The following is a 26,952-nucleotide window of genomic DNA, read 5'->3' on the forward strand; positions in this document are numbered from 1 at the left end:
ATAAAGTGGGCGTCGTCAAATCAACGTCTATTAGATCTGACCGGTTCAGAGGTTCTAAAACTACCCTCATATCGAAAAGACGTGGCTCTCGCTCTCAAGTGGTCGAGAGGGGTCGTCGTTGAAATCGCTGCTGTCCCGAAAGAAGGTTTCAGGAATGTTCTCGGTGGTAAATTACGGTAAGGAAAAAAACTGCCGGCGTAATGTTCCATGACCCACTACTCTTGCGGGTGGACTGCACCGCATCGATACAGCCAACACCAACGTAGTTGGATCCATGTTCGTTGTTCCGGAAATTACAGGTGGGGCGTCGGTTTCTCACCAGTCAAGCGATCGAAGACTCGAACTGGCCGTCCCGAGTCGGGATACTCCGAGTACGCACCTCGCGTACAACTGCACGACGACAGCGGCACTTTGGAACCTCAGGCAACACCCCAACGTGCTCAACCTGGAGACGTTCGACACTATGACCGATAACTCCGACGTGTCAAAGTCAGCACCAGTTGCTACACTAGTCGTTGCTGACTGTCAACAAGCGCTACAGACTTCAGTGGGGCGAGTTGTTGTCGGGGATTCGTTCTTTGGGGTTTCATTCGCCACAACAGCCGCGTATTTTCACGTGTTGAGCATTGCCAAGCACCTCTCACCAGTCATTTCTTCTCCTGGGAGCTGTCGAGTGAAGCTCGAGCTGGAACACGCGACCTTCGCTCAACTATATCCAGACTGCAGAATCAAATTCTATTCTACCGACATCACCAGCCTCATTCGGACGGAGTCGGTGGTCGATGCTACAGCGCAAGCTCGAAGACTTGAGGCGAGCACGTTTGGGTTCGTGAAGGATTCTTCCTGCAAATACGACTGCGGGGACAAAGGTGACGACGTAGGGGAGATCGACGTCGACAAGTGCTGGGCTAAGGTCGACAGTAAGTGGACGGAGCAGCAGTGCAAGTTGCAGTTCTAGCGACTGCACGACTGAATGCGGCTACGAAGGCGATACTAAGACGCTGCCAGCAAATCAATGCTACGACTGATGATGATTCATGCCGGGTCTTGAGCTGTACCGCGGTTGAGGACACGACGACTGGTACGTTATCGTGGAACTTGGAGAACGACACTGTGACTGTGAGCAACTCCAGCTACCAGATCTTTGAGACTGGCAACTGCTCCGACACGTCCGACCCAGCCACGAACTGTTGCCGCATCACGTGCGAGAACTGCTTCCTGAACGTCTCCATCGCGTCCATGTTCGCAGATGTAGAGGTTGTCGGGGTGTCATTTGAAGAAGCGATCGAGATGGAATTAGCGGGGAACGCCAACCTCCAAGTGGCCCTGTATGCGCCGAATGGATGCACTCTGGATGAGACGACGCAGCTTAAGAACGCGAGCTTCACCATCCCCCTGGGCGAGACGGGAATCAGCGTCGAGATTACAATGGGGCTGGATCTGCGCAGGAAAATGTCGCTTCAACCCCATGGCTCCATAGTAAACATCGGTGCGACTGCAGAGCTCCAAAGCTTAACAGTGGGTTAGCTTCGCTCCGAGAAATTCCACGACGTGCAGATCACGACCAACACGTCGAGCAAGTTGGCTCAGAGCAGCATCGATCTGGAGATGGACCTCGAGTTAACTCCGTCCTTCCAGGCGTCTCTGTCACTGCTAATGGTCTCGCCAAAGTGGGCGTCAAGACTGAATTCTTGGTGTTTGTAGAGCTGAACAGCACTTTCCAATACCCAGACCCGTTTTCAGGTCTGTTTTTGCAATATCTCGACGAGTCATCGCTGTGGCACGGAGGGGATTGTCGGCTTCCTCACTTCATGGAGTACAATGGCAACGCCGGTTATGGGGAAGTCAACGTCTCGATCCCTCTCTCGCTCGCAGTATCTCGCGCTGTTAACACGACGACGGAGCTAGACGTCTTGTCGTCTTCGGACCGGTCCAGCTTCAGCTTGTTCAGCGGGTGTGTGGCCACCGCCTACGATGCGGAGGTGCTTCTCTCCACAGCGATCGATACGGTGTCGGCTTTGTCTGGTGAGAAGATGGACGCGTTGCGGACGATTCTCGTGTGGACACTTGGCATGACCGACATCGACCCAGAATTCGTCAACATTACTGAGGTCTCCGCGCGACGGGTGAAATTTTCCTCACGCTGTCGGTGCCTCCATCTCTCGGTGAACTTAACCCAAACGCCTCGGACTTTGTTGCCGAAGTTTACCAGCGACCGAAGAATGAGACGTTTGCGGCTAAGGTGAGCGACTACGTGGGGCTAGACATCGGGGCGCAGTGCAGCGCCAGTTGGTGGGGAGCTCAGTGTGATCGGCCCTGTAGCGCTCAGAACTGCGCGAGCGGTAGCACAAGTTGCAACGCCGTTGATGGGACGCTTGTATCTTGTAGCTTGTGCAAATACGGGTACTGGGGGCCAACCTGTGAGAACTCGTGCCAAGTGCTTGCTGACTGCACGAATGCACGCTGTGATCAGACCACGGGGGATCAAGTCGAGTGCGTGTCGTGCGATGGTGATCAAGATGGCTCGTTGTGTGGAGGAGGAGACACGACGTCAGGGTCGGACCCAGTTCAGCATTTCCGCTCAAGGTGGAGTACGCCTGACCCGAGGCGGCACCCGACTTCACCGAATGGTGGACTGCCGCGCTGGCGACGTCGAAGTACCTGTCGGACCGAATGGCCATGGCGAGTCAAGACGCTGCGTGGATCGTGGAGCTTGGTCCGGTACGGCTGGAGCTGTGCCTGGCACAGGATGTCTCCGGCATCGTGATTCCGCCGAGCATCCTGTCGCCGCGCGAGTGCGTTGCGCTCATTCAGTCTCTCCTCTTCGCTGCCGGTTTCAGGTTCCACAACCTGATCCTGATGTGGTTCTAGTCGCAGTCGTCCAGAGTCACGCCGAGTCTGGTGCGCTCTGTGGCCGAGGACGTCCAGCACTTCCTCGCGTTCGAGCTGATCGAGTGGCGCGAGTTGGCATCCGGTGTGCCCTTCAAGATCGTGCTGGATGCGTCAGACGCCCAAGACCAGACCGAGTCGAACTCTGGAAACACTGGATCGACACTGTCACAAGCTGTGCGAGCACCGATCCTGGACTACCATGCAGAAGACAACGACGGAGATCTATTGATGTCGGATTACGAAGCTGGACTATTGGGTCGCGAGTTCGTCCTGCGCCTACGAGTGGCCGGCCTCCGGAGGACACGAGGCCCGCAAGGGTCGTCCACCGGCGAACCGGATTCGAAGCGCCCGCAGCACGGACCGCCTCGCCCGCCGTCCACCCAGTCCGTGTCGTCGATCCCGGCTGCGCCGCCGCTGTCCACGCCGTCGCTGTCTTCGCTCTCGTCGTACCACGCGTCCAGCGAGTCTGAGCGCGCATCCGGTACTGGAGTGTTGGCGCAACCGGGTCCGCCATCTCGTTCACCCTCGGATCTTGATTCGAGCCTGTTCGGGACGACGGCTGGATCCAACGAGTCGACGTTCAGTGCGGCGTCAGCAGCTCGATCGTCCAGAGGCAGCTCGTCTTCGTCGTCGCTGTGGTCCGGACACGATGCCGCGAGGCACATGTCCGTGATTCGGTACGGACCCATGGTGATGCCCGCGCAGGCAGGAGCGATCCAGTCTGGTGCAGGCGGTGGAGTCGTCGAGATCACCCGGACAGCACTCCCTCGGTCATCGACGGCAGTGGATCAGGACGATGTCGTTATGTCGGAGTCCGATCGCACCACCGTCCGGAGTGACCGAAGGTCGAGAGCTTCATCCGGTCGGCAAACGACGTCCAGGCGCGAGAGGCGAAGCCCGTTACCAAGTGAGTCTGACTCCAGTGACGAGGACCGGATGCGCCGCCGAAGGTCTTCGAGATCGACGCGCGCACCGAGTCGGTCGAGCAGGTCGACTCGATCCGGTCGATCAAGCCGCTCAGCGATGTCCGTAATGTCCGGGGCGTCCCAAGTTGCGCTCAACACGATGCGCCAGACGCAGGAAGCCCTGGTCAGGATGGAGCTGAACCAGGGGGCATCCGCTGCCAACGCGGCCCGACTGAATGAAGGTCTTCACAGCGCGTTCCAGGCGATCCAAGAGCTCGCCGGACGCACCGCTACCCCTCAAGGCAGTGTGCAGACCGGATCGAGGCCGGACGCCCCCGTCCCGGAGCCTCCCAGCGTGCCCAGCACGTCTCCAATGTCGACGATGCAGGCGCATGAAGTGGCGGCTGCCATCGAGAGCGCCCGCGCCGAGGCAGCACGCCTGGAGCACGAGCGCGCTGCCGCCGAGTTCGCCGAACGCTGGCGACAACAGGAAGCGCAAGCCGAAGTCGAACGAACCCGATGGGCCGAAGATGTGCAACGGGGACTCAACGCTCAACTGGATTCATTCCAAGAGAAGGTCCACCAGATTGAAGCTAAGCGGGAGAGGGAGCGAGAATCTTCCCGGAACATTCAGCGGTTTCAGGCCCACCAGTTACACAACCTTCGTGCAACACGCCAGGAAAATCCGGTGGCTCAAGCAACATCGGGATCTGATTCGGTGTCGCATGTGAAGACAGAGACCGGGCGTGAGACATTGTACCCAGTATCCAGTGTGCCTATCCAGTCTGGTCAGGCGCCCATCCAGTCTCCGACACCGCGTGCCGACGAGCTTCTAGCAGCCCAACTTCAGGCGACGATCAACAGCGTTCTCAAGGCGAGAGCAACCACGGGAGCCAAGGCGCGCGCTGTTCAAGCTGCGCTGGCGAAGGACAAGCAGGATGCCCCCGCGAAGGACGCGAAGAAGGTGCCCGTGAAGCAGGAGCCTGCCAAGGATGCGAAGGACACCAGGTCAGGACCGCGCAAGCGTCCATCCGGTGGGCGAAGTCGCGGAAGTGGTGACCCCTCCGGATCCGACCCGGACTCGAGCTCTGATGACGGCTACGACGAAGGCTACAGCTCAAGCGACTCCGACGACTCGCTCGCGAACGTGCCCACGCACTCCACGTCGGTGACGACGAAGGACGGCAAGACGGTGATGAACTTCCGGCCGTACGTGAACTCAAACTCACTCGAAGACTTCGACGACAAGGCGTCGTACCATGAGCGGACACGATGGTGGGAGCGATTCCTCACCTTGACCGTTCAGGGTGGTTGGACGGACAGCATGAAGGTGTACGAGTTACGCCTGAAGCTTCCTACATCCGCTCGCCACTGGCGTGCACAATTGCCGAGGCATGTACGAGACGACTGGACCCAGCTATCCCATGCGTTCAAGCGCAAGTACTGCCGGTCCAGGATGTCCGACTCGGAGAGGTACTACACGATCGAGCAAGGACGGACTGAATCGGCGCTTGACTTCTTCTACCGACTGAATGCGGCCGCCTGCAAGGCGAATATGGAGTTCAAGAAGTCATCTAGGACGCGTGAGATGCACATCAAGCGTTTTATCCGGAAGCTGACCGAGTCGAAGCTTCGATCCAGTCTGAAGAGCCAGCGTCTGCACAGCATCGACGACCTGGAGTTCATTCTGCGTCAATACGAAGACGATCACCAGGACAGCGGACGTGAGATCTCGGCATCCAGACCACGCGACTTCCGCGCGGGCAACGTGCATCGAGACCGCGAACGCGAGCGATTCAGACCGAAGGTTCCTGGCCGCGCTTACGTCGTTCAGAGCGAGGATGAATCAGACGAAGAGGATCGTCATGTGCGTTTCCAAGACGAGGTGGATGAACACCGAGTCGAGGTCGCACCAAAGCACGACTCGGTCCCTCCTGCCTCGACACGACCGGTGGATCCCGACCTGGTACCGCCAGTGCTGGATGAAGGTACGCAGTGTTCAGGGTGATGTCGGGCTCAGGATGGAGACCGCCGCCACCTGGCCAACAGTCAGGAGCGTCTCGATTCGGTCAGCCCTCCGCGCCGCAGTCGCCGAGAAGAAGCAATCCTGATTGGAATGAATTCTGTGAGAAGTGCGAGAGGCCTGGACACCGACAGGAGAATTGCTGGATAGACATCGTGTGTGATCGCTGTCACCGACGCGGACACCCGATGCGCGTGTGCAAGGTCAACCCGTGCAGGACTTGTGAACGATTTCATGAAGGGCCGTGTGAACTTATGAAGACCATCGAAGCACTGAAGAAGCTGGCACAAGATGGAGCACTGAAGGACATACTGAAGAACCTACTGGATCAGCTATTGGATGACAAGGCGAATTCAGGGGAGCCGTTAAACCACTAAGCCCGCTGGGTGGGGACCCAGTACGCGCCGGGCTGAAGGCCCCTTAATTGTGTGTGTTAGCCTACGTCGGACCAGAGCTGAGGATCAGCCACCAAGATATCCAACAATGCATGATTTCTCTGAGCAACGATGACCTGATTCAGCCTGACCAAGTTGATGATCATTCTGGATTGAGCCGTTCCGAATTGCGAGCACCGGATGGACCGACCGAATTTCGGCTGGAACCGGGTGAGCGGTATGGATGGTGGGTTGATCATGAGCCAGACAAGGATTCGCATGAGGTGGCTACGGTACATGGCGCAGTGAACGACTTCCGCTTGCAGATTTTGTTGGACACCGGAGCGTCGGTGAGTATGATCAGTTTGGATCTTGCGCGTAGACTCAAGATCAAGCTCAACCGGCATAAACAGATCAAGGTGTCCGGACTGGGTGGCAATACCACTTACATCTCTGCTAGCACGCAAGTCAAGATCACGCTCGGATCGAGAGTGGTGTACGTCATGGACATCTGGGTTGCGAATATCGGTGAAGGTGTGGACGTGCTATTGGGTATGAACTTTATGTTCTGTGCCGGCGTTCGGTTATGTGTACGAGAAGGACTTCTGCAGTTACCGGATGAAGAGCCTGTGCTCATGTACGGGGACAAGGTGCAACGCCGACAAGGAATGAGGTTGCCAGTCCAAGCGCCGGAGACCCTGTACCTTCGACCCGGTGAGGAGGCTGTTGTGCGCATCCGGTTCGGCCAAGCCAACCCACAGCGAGAAGTGGTGTGGGCTGGACGTGGTGATCGCTGGGTGACCAAGATCGTGTACGGAGCGAAGTCCTGGCCCGAGGCAGTCAAGGTCGTAAACATCTCGTCCAACAATCTCTGGATCGTGGCCGGGACCACGCTGGCCTACATTGTGGAGTATGGATTCTTTCCGACCGTAGGACGGTTCGTCCGTCCAGGATCGAGGGCATACAGGGAGTGGCAGGTGATGATCTACGAGAACACCTTGTCCAAACAGGGTCAGCTGAGGGAACAACGTCGGCTGCAATCACTCTGGGATCGTGAACCGCCCGCCGTGGAGCCTGCGAAGTACTCATGGCCGACCAAGTTGATGCTACATCCGGACGGGTAGAAGGACCTGACGTGTTTCACCTCGGTGTTGCAGAATCCGGTGACCGAGTCGGACAGGATCGTGGAACTCGGTGAGGATAGGACCTGGTTGAGAAAGAACCGAGCTTCAAGCGCATAACACCGCTGACGAAGGAACCAGAGACTGACCCGACTGTGACGTCTAGTGCGACTCCGGGTGGTGCTAAGGACTTCACCAGTGACACCGAATCGGATGACGAAGAGTTTTTCGAGGCTGTCGCACCGGATGAGGATGTTGCACAGGATGGAGATGACGAGGACTTCTTTGACGCGGTTACACCGGATGAAGACGAAGTGTCGGAAGACGCACCAGATGTGACCGACGAGGATGTCTCCGACTTTCCATCCGGTATCCTGCCCTGCACTCCGGTGCAGAAACTCAAAGAAGAGTACGAGCGGGTCATGCGACTAAGCGTGGAGGAGTTGGACTTTGAACCAGCCGTGTACATTCATGAAGGGAGCGATCTGCTCTCCCAGCTGCGAGACCAACTCGCACTCCTCCCGGAGGTGCAGGATTTAAGTCCCGAGTGCGACATTGACAAGGCGGATGTTGGCGAACCTGGCGTGAGCACGCCAGACGACGAACACCGATTGCGTGGCATCCTGAGGTACCACCGAAGTATCTTCTTAGGTGATGGAAATGCGGCACCTGCCCCAGCTCGCGGAGTCGTTTGCGATCTGGATGTGGGAGACGCTAAGCCTGTCGCACAGAGGGCACGCTCGGTCGCGCCACACCTTGCGATGAAGGTGTACGCGTTGCTGAAGAAGTAGTTGGAGACTGGATTGATCGAGACATCTACGTCACCCTGGGCGTCACCGATCGTGATCGTACTGAAGAAGAACGGGGTCAACATCCGGATGTGCATTGATTACCGGATCGTGAACGGGTTCATCCAGTTGTCCAACTATCCTCTCCCGCTCATTGACGACCTGCTAATCGGGTTCGAGAGCGCGATGTGGTTTATGAGTCTGGACATGGCCAGCGGCTTCTGGGCGATCAGGATGACGGAGCGAAGCTCATCTCGGCGTTCGTGTCGCTGTTCGGTCACTACCAGTGGCGACGCATGCCATTTGGTCTGAAGAATGCTCCGCTGGTGTACCAGCAGATGCTCAACAACTGTCTGTGGGGCTTTGTTCGACTACCACCTGGTAAGGAAGCTCAGGTGGATCAGGACGTACTGGATTATTTGGGTTTGAAGCCGCAAGAGGACAACGTCGCAGGGAGCGACACCGGATCGGACGACGAAATCCTGTCTGGCCGACGTCTACCCGCGCTGACAGACCAGATGACTGTGTTCCGACGTAACATCCCGGCACCGATGCAGATGGGCCCTGTCCTAGGACGGAGCTCGTACATTGACGTCATCGCGCATGGGGCGCCTACGTGGGATCGACTTTGCATCGATCTGGATGCGCTACTGTTTCGGTTGCGGTATTGGAACATCTCTGTCAGTCTACCGAAGAGTGAATTCGGTAAGCGCTCGATCCCGTATCTCTCTCATGAGATCAGTGCAGACGGACTCAGGGCGACGCCGAAGATCGCTAAAGGCGTACTGGATCTACCATTCCCGTCTACTCTGAAGGGGATCCAGTCCTTCCTCGGCAGTCTGAGCTACTACCACAAGTTCATAGAGGATTTCCCGGTGGTAGCTGCAGTCCTGTACGAGCTGATCGACGACCAAGTGCGATCCGGTAGGGACTTGTCGAAGGCGAAGGAAGCGTTCGAGATCCTGAAGCGAAAGATCGTGTCGACCCCATTGTTACGTCATCCGGACCGGACCAAGCCGTTCGTCATCATTCCTCACGCGAACCAGTGGGCAGCCTGTGCAGTCCTCGGTCAAGAGTATGACGGACTGATTCAGCCCGTCCATTTCACGGGGCGTGTACTGAATGACTCGGAAGTCCGATATCACGTTGCGGAGAAGGAAGTCATCGCGATCATGAGAGTACTGGATGTATTCAGGACGATCCTGGAAGGATGTTCGATAATCGTGTACACCCGCTATTCGGTACTCAAGTGGGTGATTCAGTCCAAGTCGGCGGATGGACGTTGCGTACCATGGGGCGCCACTCTTTCCCAGTGGGACCTGGAAGTTCGCCGAATCCAGCGAGATGAAGACGGTCTAGCCGCTATACTCGGTGCGGGTATCACCCCCCCCCCCCGAGAGCACTTGGACCGGATCGCAGAGTCGCTGATTCCAGCCAAGGGGCGGGTCAAGCCACCACCGGTGATGAGCATGGAGATCTTGGTCGCTGACTTTGAGGGGGTTGTGTTAAGCTTCGATGGAGCAGCCAAGACGTCGACTCGCCAAGGAAGCTGCGGATGCATCCTGTGGAGCCTGCCTGGTTGGAGCGTACTGGATGCACAAGGTTTCATCCTGAGTGATGTCACTGTGAACGATGCAGAATATCACGGCATACTGAATGGACTGACCATGGCACTGGATCGGGGCGTTCAAGACCTGATCGTGATTGGAGACTCTCGCATTGTGATACAACAAGTCCAAGGGCTGATTAACTGCAACCAACCCAACCTTCAACGACATCTGGCTCGGTGCAAAACCCTGGAAGGACGATTCAGTACGCTTCGGCTCGTTCATGTGAAACGTGAATACAATTCGGCCGCGGACTACCTGGCCTCCAAGACGCTGGCGCTGGGTATCACGTGGACTGTCCAGGATGAGGAGGAACGAATCCATCTGCAGCGAGTGTCAAAGATCCACGAAAAGCTGATGAAGCCAGTGGTTGTGGCGCAGGATGTGAGTGAGGGAGTTCAGGATGCACCAGATGGATCGGCTGCTAAGAAGGTGGTGACACCGGATGTGGGGTCACCAGACAATGTCGAACAGGACCCCGGTTCTGCTCCGTTACCTCACTGTGCTCGAGTCATGGCGGTCCTGACCAGATCGAAAACACAGGAACAGACAGAGTCGAGTGGCCCATTGGGTCCGTTGGAGTTCCAAGCCGAGAGGTGGCGCAGGATTAAGGCACACCAAGATCAGGATGAGTTCATTTCGGAAGTCAAAGCGTATCTGAGTGGCGACCTGGATCGATTCTCTCCGAGGCGGCTTCGCAAGATCGCGAAGCTCTCGGACTTGTTTGCACTGGATGCCAGAGGCATCCTGTATCGACTCGCGCGGTCTACTCGAGATCGACCTCGGGACGTACAGGATGAGCCACGTCTTGAGGTGCCACAAACCCTGCACGCTGACTTGCTGCATTACGCTCACGAGGACTTTCAAGGTGGACACCAGGAAATTACCCGCACCCACGAGCGGTTACGCTCCGAGTTCTACTGGCCCGGCATGTATGCCGACGTGGAACGTTTTGTGAAGGAGTGCGTTGACTGTGCAAATGGAAAGGGGCGACCTCCCAACCCTGGACCGTCACCTGGTAACATCGAGCCCAGGCGCCCGTTTGAAGTTGTGTTGATGGATTTTGTGACGCACATGCCCAAGTCGGCACGAGGGAACACCTTCCTACTGCTTTTTCAGGATTCATTCTCTGATTACGTGATGTGTAAACCCATGTCGTCTACTACGGCACATGATGTAGCAGATGCCTATGAAGAGCGAGTCTTCCGGAATTTCGGTGAGTCGTCGATGATCAGACACGATCAAGACCCACGTTTCATGAGTGAGGTCTTCACTCGGTTTCGGGAGCTACTCGGCAGTCGTCAGCGCGCCACGTTGGCATATCGTCCTCAAGCGAACGGCCAACAGGAACGTTCGGTGCAGACCGTCATCCGGAGCGTCCGCGCTTACATCGCTGAGTCTGACCAGTCTGACTGGGATGATCACGCTGAGCGACTGATGTTCGCCCTCAACACCTCGTTCGACGCGACCCGATTGGGCACTCCATTCTATCTGGTACACGGTTGGGATGCGCAAGGCACGGTGACGGCGATGTTAGGTCCGAAACCATCCAGTGTGCCTGAACGCACTGCGTACGAGTGGCGTCGGAAATTTCAGCGCGACTACAGCTACGCAATAGCCTGTGCCGAGGACCTCCAGAGACAAGCGAAGCGAACACGATCGGAAGAACAGACACGCAAGTGGAGAGAATTGTGCGTGAGGCTGAAGACAGGATTTGAGAAAGGTGATTCGGTATGGCTCTACATCCCGAAAGTCCAGACCGGATTGAGCCGCAAGCTGGCTCACATGTGGCATCGGCCGTTCAGGATCGAAGAGGTACACGATGACTTCAGAGTGAAACTCAAGGTGGAGGACACAGGATATCGTGTTAACCCCTGGGTACACATCAGCTGCCTCAAGCCTCGCGCTCTGTTTCCGAAGCAACCTACCGCGGAACTCGATCGGGATGATGACGACGATTTCGATGCAGCCCTGCTGCCCGAGGACAGCTGGGAGCCGGACGAACAGAATGATGAGTACGAAGTGGAAAAGATTCTGGACCTCCGGTGGGCCAAGCGCACTCGTACTTCCAAGAGATTCCGCTAGTACCTGATCAAGTGGAAAGGATACGACGATCCTGAGTGGTTACCAGTGACCAGGCTCAATTGTGATGCGCTTCTGTATGAATTCAATCAGAGTGCCAGGTTCCAGTCTATGTAGGCTGGTGATGACCACCCCAGTGTCTAGTACCGGATTGAACACTCGATCCTGACCGCCGACGTGTGACCTGACTGAAACTGAATGTGATTTTGATTGTGAACTGTCGACGCTGAATTTGTAGAGAATTCGAGTGGAGTAGTGGAAAAATGAAGATACCGACTGAATCGACCAGTGACTGCGCCCCTGAATAGAGTGAGCGACAGAATGACGAGCAGACGGACTGCATGACATAAGACTAAGATGAAGTAGTGAGGTGATGAACGTGAATGACATGAAATTGTGGAGATTAGCTTGTGGCTACACCGAGTGTGCAACTAGCTACGGTGATCAGCGCAGACCCAGTTGTTGGCACGCTCATCGGGAGACAGCAGCATTTTCCGGATGTGCGTCGGACGATCCGCGATGATCCTATCGAGGGTCCACCCTGTCCACTGGATGCGAGCCGGTTCTTCGCGATTCAGGATTTCGAGCTGCTCGGCCATCGTGTACGGCTTCCCATCCGGTTTCTTCTCGGACTTGTCAAACAGGATCCAGGGACAGACCTTCGCAGGATACACCCAGATGCCTGGCTCGTACAGAATCGTCTTCGGGGCTCCTGCTTTCAGAAGTTCGGTGATCAACTCGGCGTATTTCTTGATGGCAGGATCATGCAGACCCTTGCGTTTCTTTTTCTCCTTCACCCCATACGACGAGTCCTCCGGATACGTCACCCAGTGTCCCGCGTACCAGATGACCAGCGTGTTGTCCTTCATGAACTTCACGATCTTGGTCAGCACGACGTGGACCTTCACTCCCAAGGCGTAACGCTTGTGGAAGAGGAGGTTGATGACACGACGCTTGTACATCCGCTCGCCCGGTCGGGTCTCCATGATCGCCCGGTACTCGTCCACATTGAAGCGATCCTTGAGTGGCCCCGTCCCGCTGTTGTGGTTCGGTGCGTAGTCAGGGAAACCTGCGGACTGGTAGACGGCGTAAGTCGTACTGGGTGCAAAAGTGGTCAGGATGCCCTTGTGGCGCCACGAAGTGATGCCTCGACCCGGTTCCTCGATCACGGTCAGCTCTTCAGGAGTAAGATCTTTCATCTCCTTGCGAGCGAGTCGAGACTTCTTGCGTTCATCACCAAGTCGAGACTTCTTGCGTTTCTTGCCAGACCCAGTGGTGGCTGAATCCGATTGAGATGACACCGAACTAGCCCTGCGCTTGGGACTACGAGTCGAAGGCAAAACGAGATCCGGTGCAGCGTTGGCGTCCGGTACCTCAGTGCAATCCTGTCGCGCTGCTGCCTCACGAGCTTCCATCCGGTCGATCTTGGCTTGAGCCTCCTCGCTGGGTTCCCAGTTGCCGTCACGATCCTCGTTGTCAACGTCCTCTTCGTTCTCGTCCAAGAGCAGCTCACTGTCATCTTGTGTGGGGTCCATCTGGTCGGGCCACCGATCCGGTTCGAGGCCATCCTGTGCGTAGCGATCCAGTATGCTCTCCGCGTGGAGGAAGTATCGTTCTGGCACGTAGGTTGTCCAATAAGCCTTGTCCAGTTGGTTCCAGTACATCATCTGAGCCAGCATGCAGGACAGATCGTAAGGATGGAACAAGTGATGGGCCATTTCGTCACTGTTCAACAGCGTCGTGGCTTCTGAGTACGTCAATCCAGTCCGCATGGCCAGCCGAAGATCCGTCCGAAGCTTGCGCCACACAACGGGAAGCCCGGCGAGTGAAGCGCATGCAAGGTTTTCATCGACTGGATATTCTTGGTCCATGGGGCGCGCATCTTCCTCGTTGGGATCCCAGGCTATGGGGCGATTCACGACCCGAGCCACCGCCTTGTGACGACGCTTGCCGCCACTGGATCGACGTTCTGACGAGGAAGTCTTACCTGGTGGAGCCTCGCCTGTGACATCCACAATAGTGACGCGCTTGCCCCGCGACCCTGTGCCGCCCTCACTCGATTCAGACCCGTCGTTGCCCTTCTCTTCCGTGTCGGTGTCGCCGTCGTGTCGGAACTCGAACGGCCCGGGATCGGTGAATGCGTCATCTGCAGAGGTGACTGAGATCAGAGTCTGCCATTCGGTGGGGGGCGTGGTACCGGATCGGTGGTGCTTGAACAACTCCTCCAGACGCTTCCAGTTGCCAGTCACCTTAGTCTGGTTCCTGTTAAGGAGGTTCATCATGCGGTCGACGTTGAAGACCTCAGACTCGAGGGACTCGACCCACGTACTGGATGTTTGAGCTTGAACTCCAAGGCAGCGATTCGGTCTCGTAGCGCTTGTTTCTCGACCTCGTGTTCCGCCATGAGTTTCTTGAAGTCCGCCCGGTACCGTGCCGCTGTTGCCTCTTTCGTCTCTTTGAGGTCATTGAAGACAGCTCTCCATTGTCCCTGCAGTCGCGTGACGTGAGCCTCGAACTTGGAGCTCTGCTTCTGGGCGGTCAACAGCTTCTCGATCGTGGACGACCCGGTCGCCTGCATCTCCCCGCGAATGGTCCGGTACCGGATCAACAAGCGGCGCATGAACGTAGTCATACTGAATGCACGCAGTGCCAGATCGTGAGGATCGTAGACCGACAAGATTGATGCCAGCTCACGACGCATCTGGACAGAGTCGAGCAGCGCCTCCAACTCGGTCGGACTGGGTGGTGGCCCGGCGCGAGGTCGAAGAAAGAACTCGTTCACGTCCTCGGCCTCGCCCACCAGCTCATTCAGGTCCGCCAGGTCCGTCGCTGAGAAGCATTCCATCGTTGTGAGCACTTCGAGACCAGCGTATCCGTCACGCATGTAGCGGTCGTCTTCGAGGTGACGCATGTGAGCAGGAACCCCAACAAAACGAAACGCGCCATCCGGTGCATACCCACTCGGTGCCTCCCAGCTTGCGGTCATGCCCGGTCTGGATGGTGGCGCAGGATTGCGTCGCTCCGGAAGGCCGCTACCCGCAGGCATGTTGAGCGCCTCGACCACGGACAGGACGCGCCCAGGAATGCTGCGTTGCTTGGCTGCCAGGCGCTCTTTCATCGTGTCGCCCTCTGTCTTCAGGATGCGCCCTCTGTGTTCGTCGCTGTTATTGTCAGACGCCTCCGACGGCGCCTTGCTGTGCGAGGGATCGTCCTTGCCGTCAGCGCTGGACATCTCGACGTCGCCATCAACTTGATTGACGCCGCCAGAAGACGTGCGCTCGCCGCGCGCTTCACCGGCGCCTCCGCCTGAGCCCGAGTTGGCACCCACAGCGCCCTCTCTATCTGGAGGGGCGTGCGGAGGTTGTGCCAGGCCCGGCAGTCCGCTGCCAGGCGTCCCCGCATTGTCGCCGACCTCTTCCATGGCGGTGATGAGTCTCGCGATCGAAAATGGATTGTGACGTGAAGCCGGCTGCTCCCGACGGTTTGATTGTGACGTGTGGAGACTTGCTACGGAGACGAGACGATGGCTGACTTGAGTTCTGGGAAAGAGCCTTTCAACGGTTTTGCGATTCGGTACCCCCTTCCATCCGGAGTGGGATCCATCGTGTGTGGGTCTGTTCATGTCCTGTCACCTCGGTGGCAAGATCCTCTGTGAAAGAACCTGAGCAGAGGGGCGGTTGACACGATGTGGGAAAGGATTTTTATTCGCACCCATGTCTGACCGCTGGGATGGGACGACCCTTCGCCTGACTGTGACTGGTCGCAGTGAACAGGAATCCAGTGACGTGGAGTGTGACATGTGGATAGTGGATGCGCATGGTGGATTTGGCGGGACCCGGTGCTTGCAGTAAGCATGGGCTCACAGGATCGGAGATGTGCCCACCGGATGAGCGCTCATATTCGGTGTGGAGTAACACATCCTGTCCGTCCGCCGACTTCCCTGACCGCAGGATAAGCCTAAGGCGCGCAAGTGCAGCCAGTGAACGTATCCTGGCTGCTGCCTGCATTGGCTCCGTCAAGACATCGGACCAACCCCCAAGTTCACCGTGCCCACCATGCTCCCATGCGCCCAAGACCTCGCTGGACAAAGTACACTGTTTGCCGGACTGGATCGTGGTGCACCCGGTAGCGACGCACCGGAGGCCAAGGTGCCGTACTGAATGAGGCCGGACCGGATGATCAATTAGGTCTGACCCCTGGTGCCCATACTGGATCGTGACCACACCAACAACAAGTCCAGTACTGCTGTGTGTGTAGCAGCAATCCAGGACCGGATCGACCAAGAACGTCAAGCGACACAGGATGGCTCACGTGATTAGACGCAGAAGCCCAGTGCGGATGTGATGCGACGTACCTCTGTCGCCAGATGGTGAGTGTTGCCGAAGGAACGTTGACGTCGACAAGGTGCCCGATAACCAAGCCAAGTCAAGCATACCCAAGCTCAGTGCAAGAAGATCGAAGTCCCGTGCACAAGGTCGAAGCATATCCAAGACAAGTCAAGCATAGTGAAACCTTTATTAGAAGTCAGTGAAGTGAAACAGATAGCTAGCCAAACGTAAGATCAAACAGAAACCAATTTGCCGAGAACACGCGGACGTCTTTCTTCGGGCTGGGAATTCCCCCTGACATTGACGTCTTCAAGAGCCTATACGTGGGATCCGCCTTCGTGCGATCTTAAAACGGAGGACGTTTCAAGGCCTCACTGGTGTTGCGAGCACTGGTGTAGTGGGGACTCAAAGGTACCAAGGCAAAGTCGGCAGGGACTGGGGTGTCGCGCCCTGGAGTGATCTGTGAGAGCTTTATTTCCAATTTGCGTGCGCTATCCGGGCATCCATTTCATATTCCATCCTGTGTGTCTTAGGCGGTAGAGGTAGTCACCCCCGAGACTGAATTGATTGACTACTGTGTGATAGGATTGACTTATATTTTGTATTGTTCCCTCACTCTGTGAGGGTGGTGCGCGTAAGTGAGTGTGCATCCAGTGTTGACCAGTGCCTTGGGTGACGGCTCGTAAGTTGACTGGCGTATAGACCCCCCACCCAAGGGTCTTAAAGAATATGTGGTGGCTATATATTTTGTGACGTTTAGCTCGGCATTGTATTTCTGTGTGTTGGTTATACTGAATTGTGGATCTGACTGTGGTCCCTTCGATTCGGTCTGACTTTCTGTTCATTCGGTGTAGTTTGTTTCAGGAACACACCCAGCAGACTCGATTCTGTATTTACAACAACTCACTCGGTGAAGTCCGGTCCGCCAAAGGTAAACGATACCTATAGGGGTTGACACAAGGACACACGCCAAGTCCAAGCGATCCTCCCGGCCCCCGGTTCACATCCTGTGCTCCGAGGACTATCGGATTGCAGCGGATATCTCTGGTACTCCGAACCGATTCGGTCCAGCATAGTGCGCTATACACCTGGACGATCAAGGCGTTCACCCGCCTCGCCTCATTAGCCTTGGTGTACGCGGCAGCGAACCATTGCACTTGGTTGAGGGTCGGCAAGTCGGTCTCCGACAAGCCAAAACGCCGAGCGATGCCCATGCGGATTCGAGCTGGCTTCAACCCTTGCGTCGCCATTTGGCGGCTGTAGTCTTTCAGTCGAGGTGTCATCTTGGGCCTCTGTGGGTCTCTGACGAGCGTCTCATGGGCACCGACTTCCATGATCGTCACCCGATGGAGCTCTTGACAGGTCAACACCTTCCCCATCCATGGGCATGGTTCATACGGCGTCGCAGCCCGGCATGTTTCCGAGGAGCAGCGTAGCAGCTGGTAGCGCATCTTATCTGGCCTTGTCAGCGCGCACACAACGCAGGGAACCAGTTGGCTTTTCACGATGATGAAGAACTTCATGTCCTCCATCAGCAGCTGGGAATCCTCGCGAGCCATGTCACTACAGATCGTAGTCCACGTGTAGCTTGGAGGCATCTTGAGACGGTGGCCGCACACCAGTCAATTTATAGCGAATCATGGTCAGGATTTAGGTGTAGTTTCAACCAATCATGATGGTCTCTTCGTGATCGTGTAGGGCGCTGGGCGGATTCACTTCACAATACTCGAAGCCCCCCACCCCCACCCCACCCTCCTCCTCCTACCTCCAACTTCCTCGGCATTTGATGTGTTCTTACATCTCGACGTGTGTCACTCGCTAATTTAGTGTGGTTAAGCGTAAAATTAGTGTGAGGGCTACCATTTCTATGTGATATCACATAATCTGTGTGGTAAACCTTTTTCTTGTGTGTTTTTACGGTTCTGTCATCAATACCTGGATAGCCGTGGCACACAAAATCCGACTCAACCGAATCCCAGTCAGCCGGTTCCACGGGAATGGCAACCGAAGCCAATGCCCTAATGGTGTCCCTACTTTCACGGTTATATGCGAGGCGAAACGGCAGCAATCTTCAAATTGTTGATATCGAACGAACCTCTCACCTTGAGTCAACGGGCAACGGGCAAACCCCTTCGACTCGTTGATCGCGTCTTCGGCTGAGGTGCAAACTGTCCATGACTTCTGTGGGTGCCACGCAATGAGCTCTAGAGTCTCGGACAAATTTTGGGGGTAGATGTAGGACTTCTTGAGGTTCGGGTTGGCGTGGTGGTAGACGCAGTCCGGCCTGGGCGAATTTCATTTTCCGGATTGCCTCTGCGAAGATCAGCTGCGAGGCATCGAAAGGCAACTCCCCTCACCCCGCCTCGCAATTTCTCGCAGTCCGGCCGGGGCCACCAGGCCATGGAAGTAGTCGCTAGGCTTGGGCTTCTTGACGTGATCGAAATACCAGGTGCGCCATAGGCACGGATCTTAGTAGCTGGGCACATCGACCTTCTTCATTCCGCGCTCGCTTTCCATCTGGGCCTTGGTTACCCCCTCCCCCCCAGATTCCTTCGGTGCGGTTGATAAACGCACCGGTGGATGGATCCACAAACGTTTTGGAGTGGTTAACCTACTGGTGCGTGTACCGCATGCAAGCAAGGAACATGTTGTTCTCGAGCGTGTAGAGCGTGTCCTTCGTGCGACCGTTCAACACTCAGTCACATAGGACTTAAACTGGTCAGACATTTAAAGGGTTCTTTGCAATTAAAGTTAGCATGAATAGCATCGTACCGCAACATTTAAAAATACACATACCCGGGTTTGATGTACGTTTTGATAAACTGGGACAAGTTGCGCTTGGTTCGGTCATCGTAGACAACCTTAATGAACCACTTTTTCGTAGTCCGATCCACACCTCCAAAACCTCAGCAGTCTACATACATTTTTCCGCGGTTGTATTTCTACTTTTTCTTCATACTGGTTTCGTCAATTGTTACCACGTGTCCTTCTTCATCGATCTACATATCGTAACAATAATTGTAAAGCTACACAACGCAAAGTTTCGATCAAAATAAATGCATTCATCTTCAAATCGCAGCGTAACATCTCCGCGGAGCAGATACCACGCGTGTACGCGTACCATTTCCCCGCAGTCTTCGCCGTCACCTTGGCGTGCTGGCCGGCCTCCATGACGTGTGTCTCGCTTGCCCAAAAGTAGAGCGCCTTCAGAAGCTTGGAGATGGGGACGGTGGAGCGGGCGAAGAACTAGCCCGTCCGCACGCTCCTCTCCACCCTACAGCTCAACTTCGAGCAGCGCCAACGTGCGCCAGAAAGTACCATGACGTTGTCGCACTTGTGGCACGCCCGCTCCGATGCGATGAGGCCGGCACGCATGCTGTGAGATCGGGAAATGACTGCGGATGGGCGAGTTCCGGCCGAGGTCTAACTGCTTGAGCTTGCGAGTGACGGCTGACCGAGGGCTCTGATTGGTCGGTCCCATTCCCCGCGCTTTAGTGCCCAGAAGATTGATAGAGACCACGGAGTGACAGGAGGGTCTCGGCGGATCAAAAAAAACCGCCTGCCGAGGCCTCCGAAGTTTCATATTGGGTACACTTTATGCCCAGTAGGAGTTCGGATTTAGGACGAAGTTTCGTCCGGTTGTGGGATCAGCTCGAAAGCTCGGTCCACACTAGATATTTGAATAGACATTAGGGATTGGTTATGGGCGAGGCCCGACGGCCTCTAAACCATTAACAGAGAGCAGATTTTTTTCCCCAAGCCACACAAGGGTCAAGTCCGTCTACGGTAAGTCACTAAACTTAGCGTAGGGTCTGGATACACTCGGCTGCACGGGGTATGTCTGCCGGCGAGCATAAGGTGTATTGACCGAGTGTTCATCCTGGTAAGGCCAAGAGTGAGTAGGAGGCCGAGTGTTGGGAGGTATTAGAGACCTCTATGTACAGTTGTACGTTTGACTGTGTGTGAGGCAAGGACCCCCCAGTGTATTTGACTTCTAGCCGAGGCTTCGCCCCGGCGCCCCTGTAAGTGGCTTCGATTGGCCTGGTACCCTTCCTTTCTGAGGGATCACAGAGGTTTAGTGCGAAAGCACACATTACACATTGCATCCCGGTCGTAGCTCGTGGCTGAGGGTGCTCTTTCATTTTAACGAAGGGTAAACCTACCTGACCTGCAACACACAGGGAGACACATTCCAGCCCGTATAAGGGATCGGACCTGGTCTTCAGGTTTATTATCCCGACAATCTATCGCCGACTCTTCCGAGACGGCGTGTGTTGTTGGTAGGGCTCGTCCTTAAGACTTCGGTTGATAGGGCGAGGGCTCGTAAACTCGTGTTTTCCTACACGACAATGCACTACGTAAGAGTTGCCACCTCCGTGATGCATACCTATGGAATGTGAACGCCTTCGCCCCGGAGCGGACGTCATACTCGCACGATGCCATCGAGGCTCTGGGGAAAGCGTGGGTTAGGCGGGGACTTATGGGCTACGATATGTCTTTGCGAATAAGGGGCTGTGCCGAGCGGCTAGCAGGACTTTGTGTTTTTGTTGTGTATACACGCCACGTATACATATATTATACATGTACGGATGTTTACGGTGTCTAGTATACGTGGTGGGGATCACTTACCGTTGTGCCCATAAACTTAGACGTGACGAAGTCGCTGCGCTCACGGTGGCTAGGCGCCGCCTCTCATTGGATAAAGATCGATCCTTGGGTCAAGGTCAAGCAAGGGCACTTAGCGATTTGTCAATAGCTCTCCACCACCGCGCTTGATACGCGAGTTCGAAACACAACTCGATAGGCTTAGTGCTACTAAGCTTGCTGCTACTAATCGATGTTGCATAGTTATCTATGCGAAGGATGGTACTGACGGTTCTCTTTTCTTGACTGCCCAAACGCTTGAAGCGCAAGCGCTGCTAGTGGCGGGTTGAGTTGCAGGCCTGGAGGAGACGCTGCACCATGAGTGAGCCGAGTTGTTGTCTGCTGTGGAGGCGGTGGTTGCAGCACAGCCACGGACGACGGTAAAGATACCTCCTGCAATACGGACGATGACGTGGGCAGTAGCGCGGGCGATCGTGCTATATGCCATGTCCTTGGGGAGTACATGTCGCAGACACAAGTGTAGCTTGTGGTTCCATTGGGACTACTCGCCAATTGGAGAGCCTGATGATGTGTTGCCGTGAGCAACTTCAGAGCGCTTTCGATCCTTGAGAGGAAGGGTGCGTGCCCGCGGGGGCTCTGTTTCGCGTACCAGTCTCAACACGGTGGTTAACTAGAGATGTGTCGTTCTACGCTTGCACTTGCTAGCTCTGCACTTAAAATTACAACTCCTCGTAGCCCATTTGAACAGCGCACGAGTGTGAGCTTCATCACGGATACTTGGCATGGGTGAGACTAGCTCTGCTTCGATGTCGTTGATTAAATGCCTCATCGTTATCGACTATTCTAATAGAGTTGCTTTATTTTTTTATGTGCCCAGGTCATCAGACGAAATACTTCTGTATGGCGGGAAGTCATGCTGGCCACCACAACCGAGAAGCTTCAAGTGGGTTAATGCTAGGAAAATTAAAATCTCCAGGCAGTTTGTGAAAGCACCCACCCCATAAACAATATTGACGCAATCTGCTGGAAGAAGCTGCCAGCTCGGATTGCTGTGTACGTCCTAGCCCAATGAGATATATTTAATCTCCTCTCGTAGAAGTTCATGTGTAGTATCGCTAGCAGCTACACCTTTCTTTCCAGTACTTTTTCCATACGCTGCTCAAGAATGCCCGGAAGCGCGTCAATCTCCTTTTGCTGATTATGCAGTTTTTGTAGAGCTCAATGTGCGGAGGTATTCCGGTTCCTTCCATCCACTTCGAGTCTCCATGTTCTCGTAGATCATCAAGAACGGATGGGTTCGTTAAAATCGTAGAAACCAGGAGTGGGTGGTTGATGGGAAGACAATCAAGCAGAAAATCGGCCTGGTGAACGAGCGAGGCGAGACACCGATTTGCCACGTCATCAGAATTATCAATAAAATGCGGAGTCAGCCCAGCGAACTTAGAAGCATTTGCAGGTAGATCAGCAACCACGCGTCCTAAAACCCGATCTCCAATCCAGTACTCCACCAAGAGACCAACCACAACGTAGGCAGACACTCACAATAGACCCCCCCCCCCCCCCCGCGTGCTTCCACCACACACAAATATACAGACTCCCTTTCTCACTGAGTGAGTTCCATAGCTTTTACCAGTCCTGCTTTTTTCAGACGACCGCCCATCGCCTTGCCGAATCGAGTTTTGGGGTCGGAACCTGGGTACAACGGTCCCGATTTTTTTGCGCGGGTTGCAGGCCAGATACATACCCAGTGCACTCACCTAACACGTTTAAGAATTAAACGGGTTTACATAGAGATGGCGCGGGTTACGCGGGCCATAACCGTCTTGGTAAGTCTTTGTCTTAAAAAAAAAGCGCCAACACTGTCATCCATGTTCAATATGGTCTGGGCCTGGAGAGTTTGGACAGATGCAGACCTGCAAATTGAATTTCATTACATCGTGCGAAGAGAAACCCTACTGCCATTGTGGATGATAGTAGATTTATACAACGACTTACAAAACGAACATACCAAGGGCTATTTGCCAGAGGTTTTAGGCGAACTAGTCTGATTTTGCTCACCCCGAGGCGCTTGTTTCCAGAGAAAAGCTGTTTCATTTCGTCGCCATACTCCACAGGCACTTTAATTAACGCTCTTGGAGCGATACAGATCTTTAATCGCGCTCCGATACCCACTAAGCGTTACTGCTTTGGCTTTATCCCGCTTGTACACCAAAAATCGCTCAAAGAAGACAGGCGTGAACTCGTGGAGGTTCAGGCCATGAATAGAGACGATAAAAGCACAGTATTGAGATCCTCCTTGGAAAGCTACTCACAAATCCCTTTCTTGATCCCGTTGGTGTTCTCCGCTAACTTCATCCTTCTGGCCTTCGAAATGCAAGCGTCCCGGATGGCCTTTGCATCGGCCGATGGGGACGTAGCATCTGGCGAGCTTTTATCGGCCATATTTGCTGTCTAAAGCTTTTTTTCTACTCCTGCGTGAAGAGCAATTCAGAGAATTGTAGCCAATGAAACTGCATCCTACTCGTTGGAGGACAGCGCCAGAAAATCTGCAATGCGTTGCAGGAAAAGCCAACATGCGTACTATTTTTCACCAAAGTGTGTATTCGTTTTACCACAATGGCTAAGGGGGATGTTTCGCCTATACAAACAACGAGATGTTTTGCTGCGGTAAACTGGTCGGCGGTCCAAAAAGCAGCATATTTTCCTTGATGCAGATAACTCGCTAAGAAAACACTCCAACCACAATAAGAATACCTTGTTGTAGTCGAGATCCTGTAAATTTGCGACATATTTTAAAAACTCTGAAAGGATACCTACGTATTGTAAAACGCGGTTGAAATGTCCACACCTTATTAGCTAACACATTTATCTTAATCGGATTTGAATATCCGTACATAAGGATAAACCTAGCTACAAAGCCTAAGCGATTAGCAAATAGGAGTGAGTAATCCTGCTTGGACAAGCAGGTGGGACTCTGTCTAATTTAGCGACGGTGGCTAAGAGCTACCAAGACATCTTAGGACTAGTACAGACCGGAGATTGGAGTCTTTCATGCCAATCAGCGTCTGACCGGGTTGACTATCTAGTACACTATCTCGAAATACTTTGCCACCTTACATATTGCATGCTATCAAAGCTGGTGGCTCACATTGACACCTACAGAGCTATCATTATTTTGCTCTAATAGCTAGGAATGCCGATTTGCACGGTGACATTCCGCCTTATTTACTTCTCTGGCTCACTTAAGAATCGACAATTCAATTTAACCTCATTTTTTGCGATCTCACCTGATTCGCTAAATATATGGTCTCAGCCATATGATTAGGTATGAAGTTTGATTTGTGTGCAAGCTCACGAAATTACTTTAAAAAAACCTCAAAATATTAAAGAATATCACGCCTTCCGCACGCGTTCTACGACAGCGAACTGCACGGCACTATACCGACAGCTAACCAAGCTTTCCAATGGTACCATTTTGGTGTATTATCGCCAATAATTGTAGCCATTTCGCAAAACAAACTAATGCTATCTAAAATCGGGCTTACGAAAATTGTTATATTTCCCTTATTCCTGCTGTTTTTGAGCAGCCAATAGTATACCGCGAGAGCACCAAATCTCAGCTTATTTTTGGAGGAATTTCCATAAATCAGTGATTTTCACTGAGATTTGACAAAATGATTGTGACAGTTTGTCTGAATTCACTGACGCAGGTACAGTGACAATTCCCTAAATGAACCCCTCTAACTGACCATGTGTTCCCTATCTGGTTAGGATTCCTCGACTGCAAACGGGATTATATGGATTTCACTATAGGTGTTCTATAACTGATCAAAAACCTCTTTATTCTCTAAATGGTCGCCATTGTTGGCGCTTCAACCCTCTAAATTGACGCCGCAGTAATAGATCCAAACTCATATATTTTTCTCAATCACTTGCCTGCCTCCTCTCACGTATGCCATTGCTACCACTACTCCCGCCACAGCAAATCGAGCGAATAGAGAAATTTTATTTGGGATGCTAAGTTGGAACAAAGAGTTTGCAGCAACTAAATACTGATAAATAAGCTAGCCACAGTATTTTACAATCAGCGCAGCGTACATATATATTTTACGAAAAACTAAAATATTATGATGTCGAGACAACTAGGGGCTATGCAGTAGATACCAAGCAAAAGATAAAACTGCAGGCATGGTGGCAGGATATCGGGACAACAAATATTCCTATAACCTCACTGTATTGAAACTCACGTACAACCTGAGGGGATGCGACTCTGCTAATACCAATGTGAAGAAGGAGTAGGAACAGACAATATCGCGCCTACCGTTAGTTCTGTCTGTGTGAAGACGAAACAAAACAAGAGTACGAAAATGCTGGAGGGGTACCAGGTAAAGAAAGCCCTTGTGCACCTAACAATGTTTTATGAAAATGTAGCCATTAGAAGTGTAGCCATTTCTTTATCTGCTCAATTCTTTAACTGAAACAGCGTCCTAGACCGAGCGAACTGGGTGTCATTTATAGAGGTGTGACTGTATAGAAATATAGTACTGGTACGTCCATACAAATTTCAAGTCAAATTTGGAACTATAGTAATACTACAAATAGTACACGTAGGTAGCGTGTTACCTACAAAAATACTATATAAAATAGTAGTGCTTGGCGGTTATACTTTTTGCACTATTGTAGTATTTCCGGGTTCCAAGCAACACAACACACAATGATGCGGGGGCCAACCCGCACGGAAGTAGGGCTCTGTGTATTGCTAGGAAGAATCGAAAGTGAAGGGGGTGAGGCACTGTGTCTGATGGTAACCAGCCCGTGGCCTCACCAGCCTCCTAACGAGAGAAGCAGCTTCTAAAAGCTACTAGAAGGCAGCTGCTGCTCGAAGAAGTGAACAAACAGAATAAACTTGCACTTGAGCCTACTAAATCCTCATGTAGCTCGACTGGACATTTCAGTCGAGCCACGCAACTGCTCGACCTGTTTACGCGGTAAGCCACCTCAGCGTCGAGAGTAATCATTCGAAGAGATCATCCATTGTCATCAATCGGTGCTGCTGACGCACTTGGGTTATGCTACGGTGACACCAAGCTGGACCTGGAATTCACTACAACTATACAACTTGTATGTTATTCTGCACTAATATTGAAGCAACTTTATTCGTTGGTCGTCTTGAGGACTCAACAAAATACAAGGGTCTAAGCTTCTCCACTATTGTTTTGCATCTGCCCTTCCGCCGACATAACCCAGCTTTTTCGCGATAGAACGAAGTGTAAGCTCAACGGACCCAGGAGATGGTGCATTTCCTAAAATAAAATTGTCATTTGGTTTCCATGCATCCATAATAGCTTTAGATAAAATAGGTTATCTTCAATAGACCAATGTTATGTGAAGCCAAGTACCCAGTCCTATTAAAGTAACAAAGAAGCAATAGGATAGCCTTGCGGAATACCAACCGCTCCAACCTCCTCTACAGGTCCTTCGTCCACGGATCCTGCAAACTCGGGAATGAGCCGCGTTCGAGTTGAGCGAGATTGGGCTTTTCGGGTTGAGTAAGAGATTCTGATGTGAGATCTTCACCTTCATCAATTTCTGTATCTTAATTTCTGAGTCTAGAACCTTCTAAATAGTTAAAATCCAACTTTAACGGGAGGCTTCATCTGATCGGCTTCAAATGATCGGATTTGGGCTGCGCTTGCAGCTTTACTGCTATCCCAGAATTAATGTAGTTTGGAAATAGAGACATCTTACCAAAACAATAAATGCAGTTCGTGTAAACATCTCGTTGAGGATGATATTATACCGTGTTGCAGCAACTTGCGCATGCTCATAACAGCAAATACTGTTCGTACTGGTGCACGCATTTATGTCATATTGCGCAAAAAATGCGATGCCCAGTGAATTATTTCTGATAGAATACCAGTGGTTATTTGGGCTTTCTTAGCCCTGATCGTTAGCAAATAGCTTCGCGAACTACTTGGAAAAAGAGCTACGAAACCGCGGGTTACAGTTATGCAATTGTAAATATTGCGATATGGTGACTACTACTAGTATATTGATGACTCATAGAGTAACGGATGTCCACCTGCAAAGCCTCAAGGTTTTCGGTTCATACTAGTTTAGTATATTGGCTCCCAACGGTACTCAGCTCTCGCAAGTCTCTTACCGCGGCAACTCTGCTCAGTTGTGAAGGGGGGAATCATATCAATGGATACTTAAGTACTTAGGTA

At 53.4% G+C, this 26,952-nt stretch overlaps 7 protein-coding genes across 7 annotated transcripts; 2 read left to right on the forward strand and 5 right to left on the reverse strand.

Moving 5' to 3' along the window:
* Positions 1 to 154: 154 nt before the first annotated feature.
* Positions 155 to 5,384, forward strand: PHYSODRAFT_256437 (hypothetical protein; the record flags this gene model as incomplete). The annotated part of the gene is made up of 2 exons (XM_009522188.1): positions 155 to 176; positions 4,562 to 5,384. Coding segments are annotated over 2 exons (845 nt in total), but the record flags the coding sequence as incomplete, so codon positions are not given.
* Positions 5,385 to 6,307: 923 nt separating this feature from the next.
* Positions 6,308 to 7,318, forward strand: PHYSODRAFT_487212 (hypothetical protein; the record flags this gene model as incomplete). The annotated part of the gene is made up of 1 exon (XM_009522189.1): positions 6,308 to 7,318. One exon carries the CDS (start codon positions 6,308 to 6,310, stop codon positions 7,316 to 7,318), a length of 1,011 nt encoding a protein of 336 aa, XP_009520484.1.
* Positions 7,319 to 12,223: 4,905 nt separating this feature from the next.
* On the reverse strand, positions 12,224 to 15,213 carry PHYSODRAFT_326259 (hypothetical protein; the record flags this gene model as incomplete). Its single annotated transcript, XM_009522190.1, has 2 exons — positions 12,224 to 14,107; positions 14,182 to 15,213. 2 exons carry the CDS (start codon positions 15,211 to 15,213, stop codon positions 12,224 to 12,226), a joined length of 2,916 nt encoding a protein of 971 aa, XP_009520485.1.
* Positions 15,214 to 17,247: 2,034 nt separating this feature from the next.
* Positions 17,248 to 17,718, reverse strand: PHYSODRAFT_429013 (hypothetical protein; the record flags this gene model as incomplete). Its single annotated transcript, XM_009522191.1, has 1 exon — positions 17,248 to 17,718. A coding segment is annotated over one exon (471 nt), but the record flags the coding sequence as incomplete, so codon positions are not given.
* Positions 17,719 to 21,840: 4,122 nt separating this feature from the next.
* PHYSODRAFT_481724 (hypothetical protein) lies at positions 21,841 to 22,122 on the reverse strand (the record flags this gene model as incomplete). The annotated part of the gene is made up of 1 exon (XM_009522192.1): positions 21,841 to 22,122. A coding segment is annotated over one exon (282 nt), but the record flags the coding sequence as incomplete, so codon positions are not given.
* Positions 22,123 to 22,128: 6 nt separating this feature from the next.
* On the reverse strand, positions 22,129 to 22,482 carry PHYSODRAFT_381144 (hypothetical protein; the record flags this gene model as incomplete). The annotated part of the gene is made up of 2 exons (XM_009522193.1): positions 22,129 to 22,227; positions 22,333 to 22,482. Coding segments are annotated over 2 exons (249 nt in total), but the record flags the coding sequence as incomplete, so codon positions are not given.
* Positions 22,483 to 22,844: 362 nt separating this feature from the next.
* PHYSODRAFT_487845 (hypothetical protein) lies at positions 22,845 to 23,015 on the reverse strand (the record flags this gene model as incomplete). The annotated part of the gene is made up of 1 exon (XM_009522194.1): positions 22,845 to 23,015. A coding segment is annotated over one exon (171 nt), but the record flags the coding sequence as incomplete, so codon positions are not given.
* Positions 23,016 to 26,952: the final 3,937 nt, after the last annotated feature.

Source organism: Phytophthora sojae (genome assembly GCF_000149755.1).
Source record: "Phytophthora sojae unplaced genomic scaffold PHYSOscaffold_2, whole genome shotgun sequence".
In the NCBI taxonomy this organism is placed as follows: domain Eukaryota; phylum Oomycota; class Peronosporomycetes; order Peronosporales; family Peronosporaceae; genus Phytophthora; species Phytophthora sojae.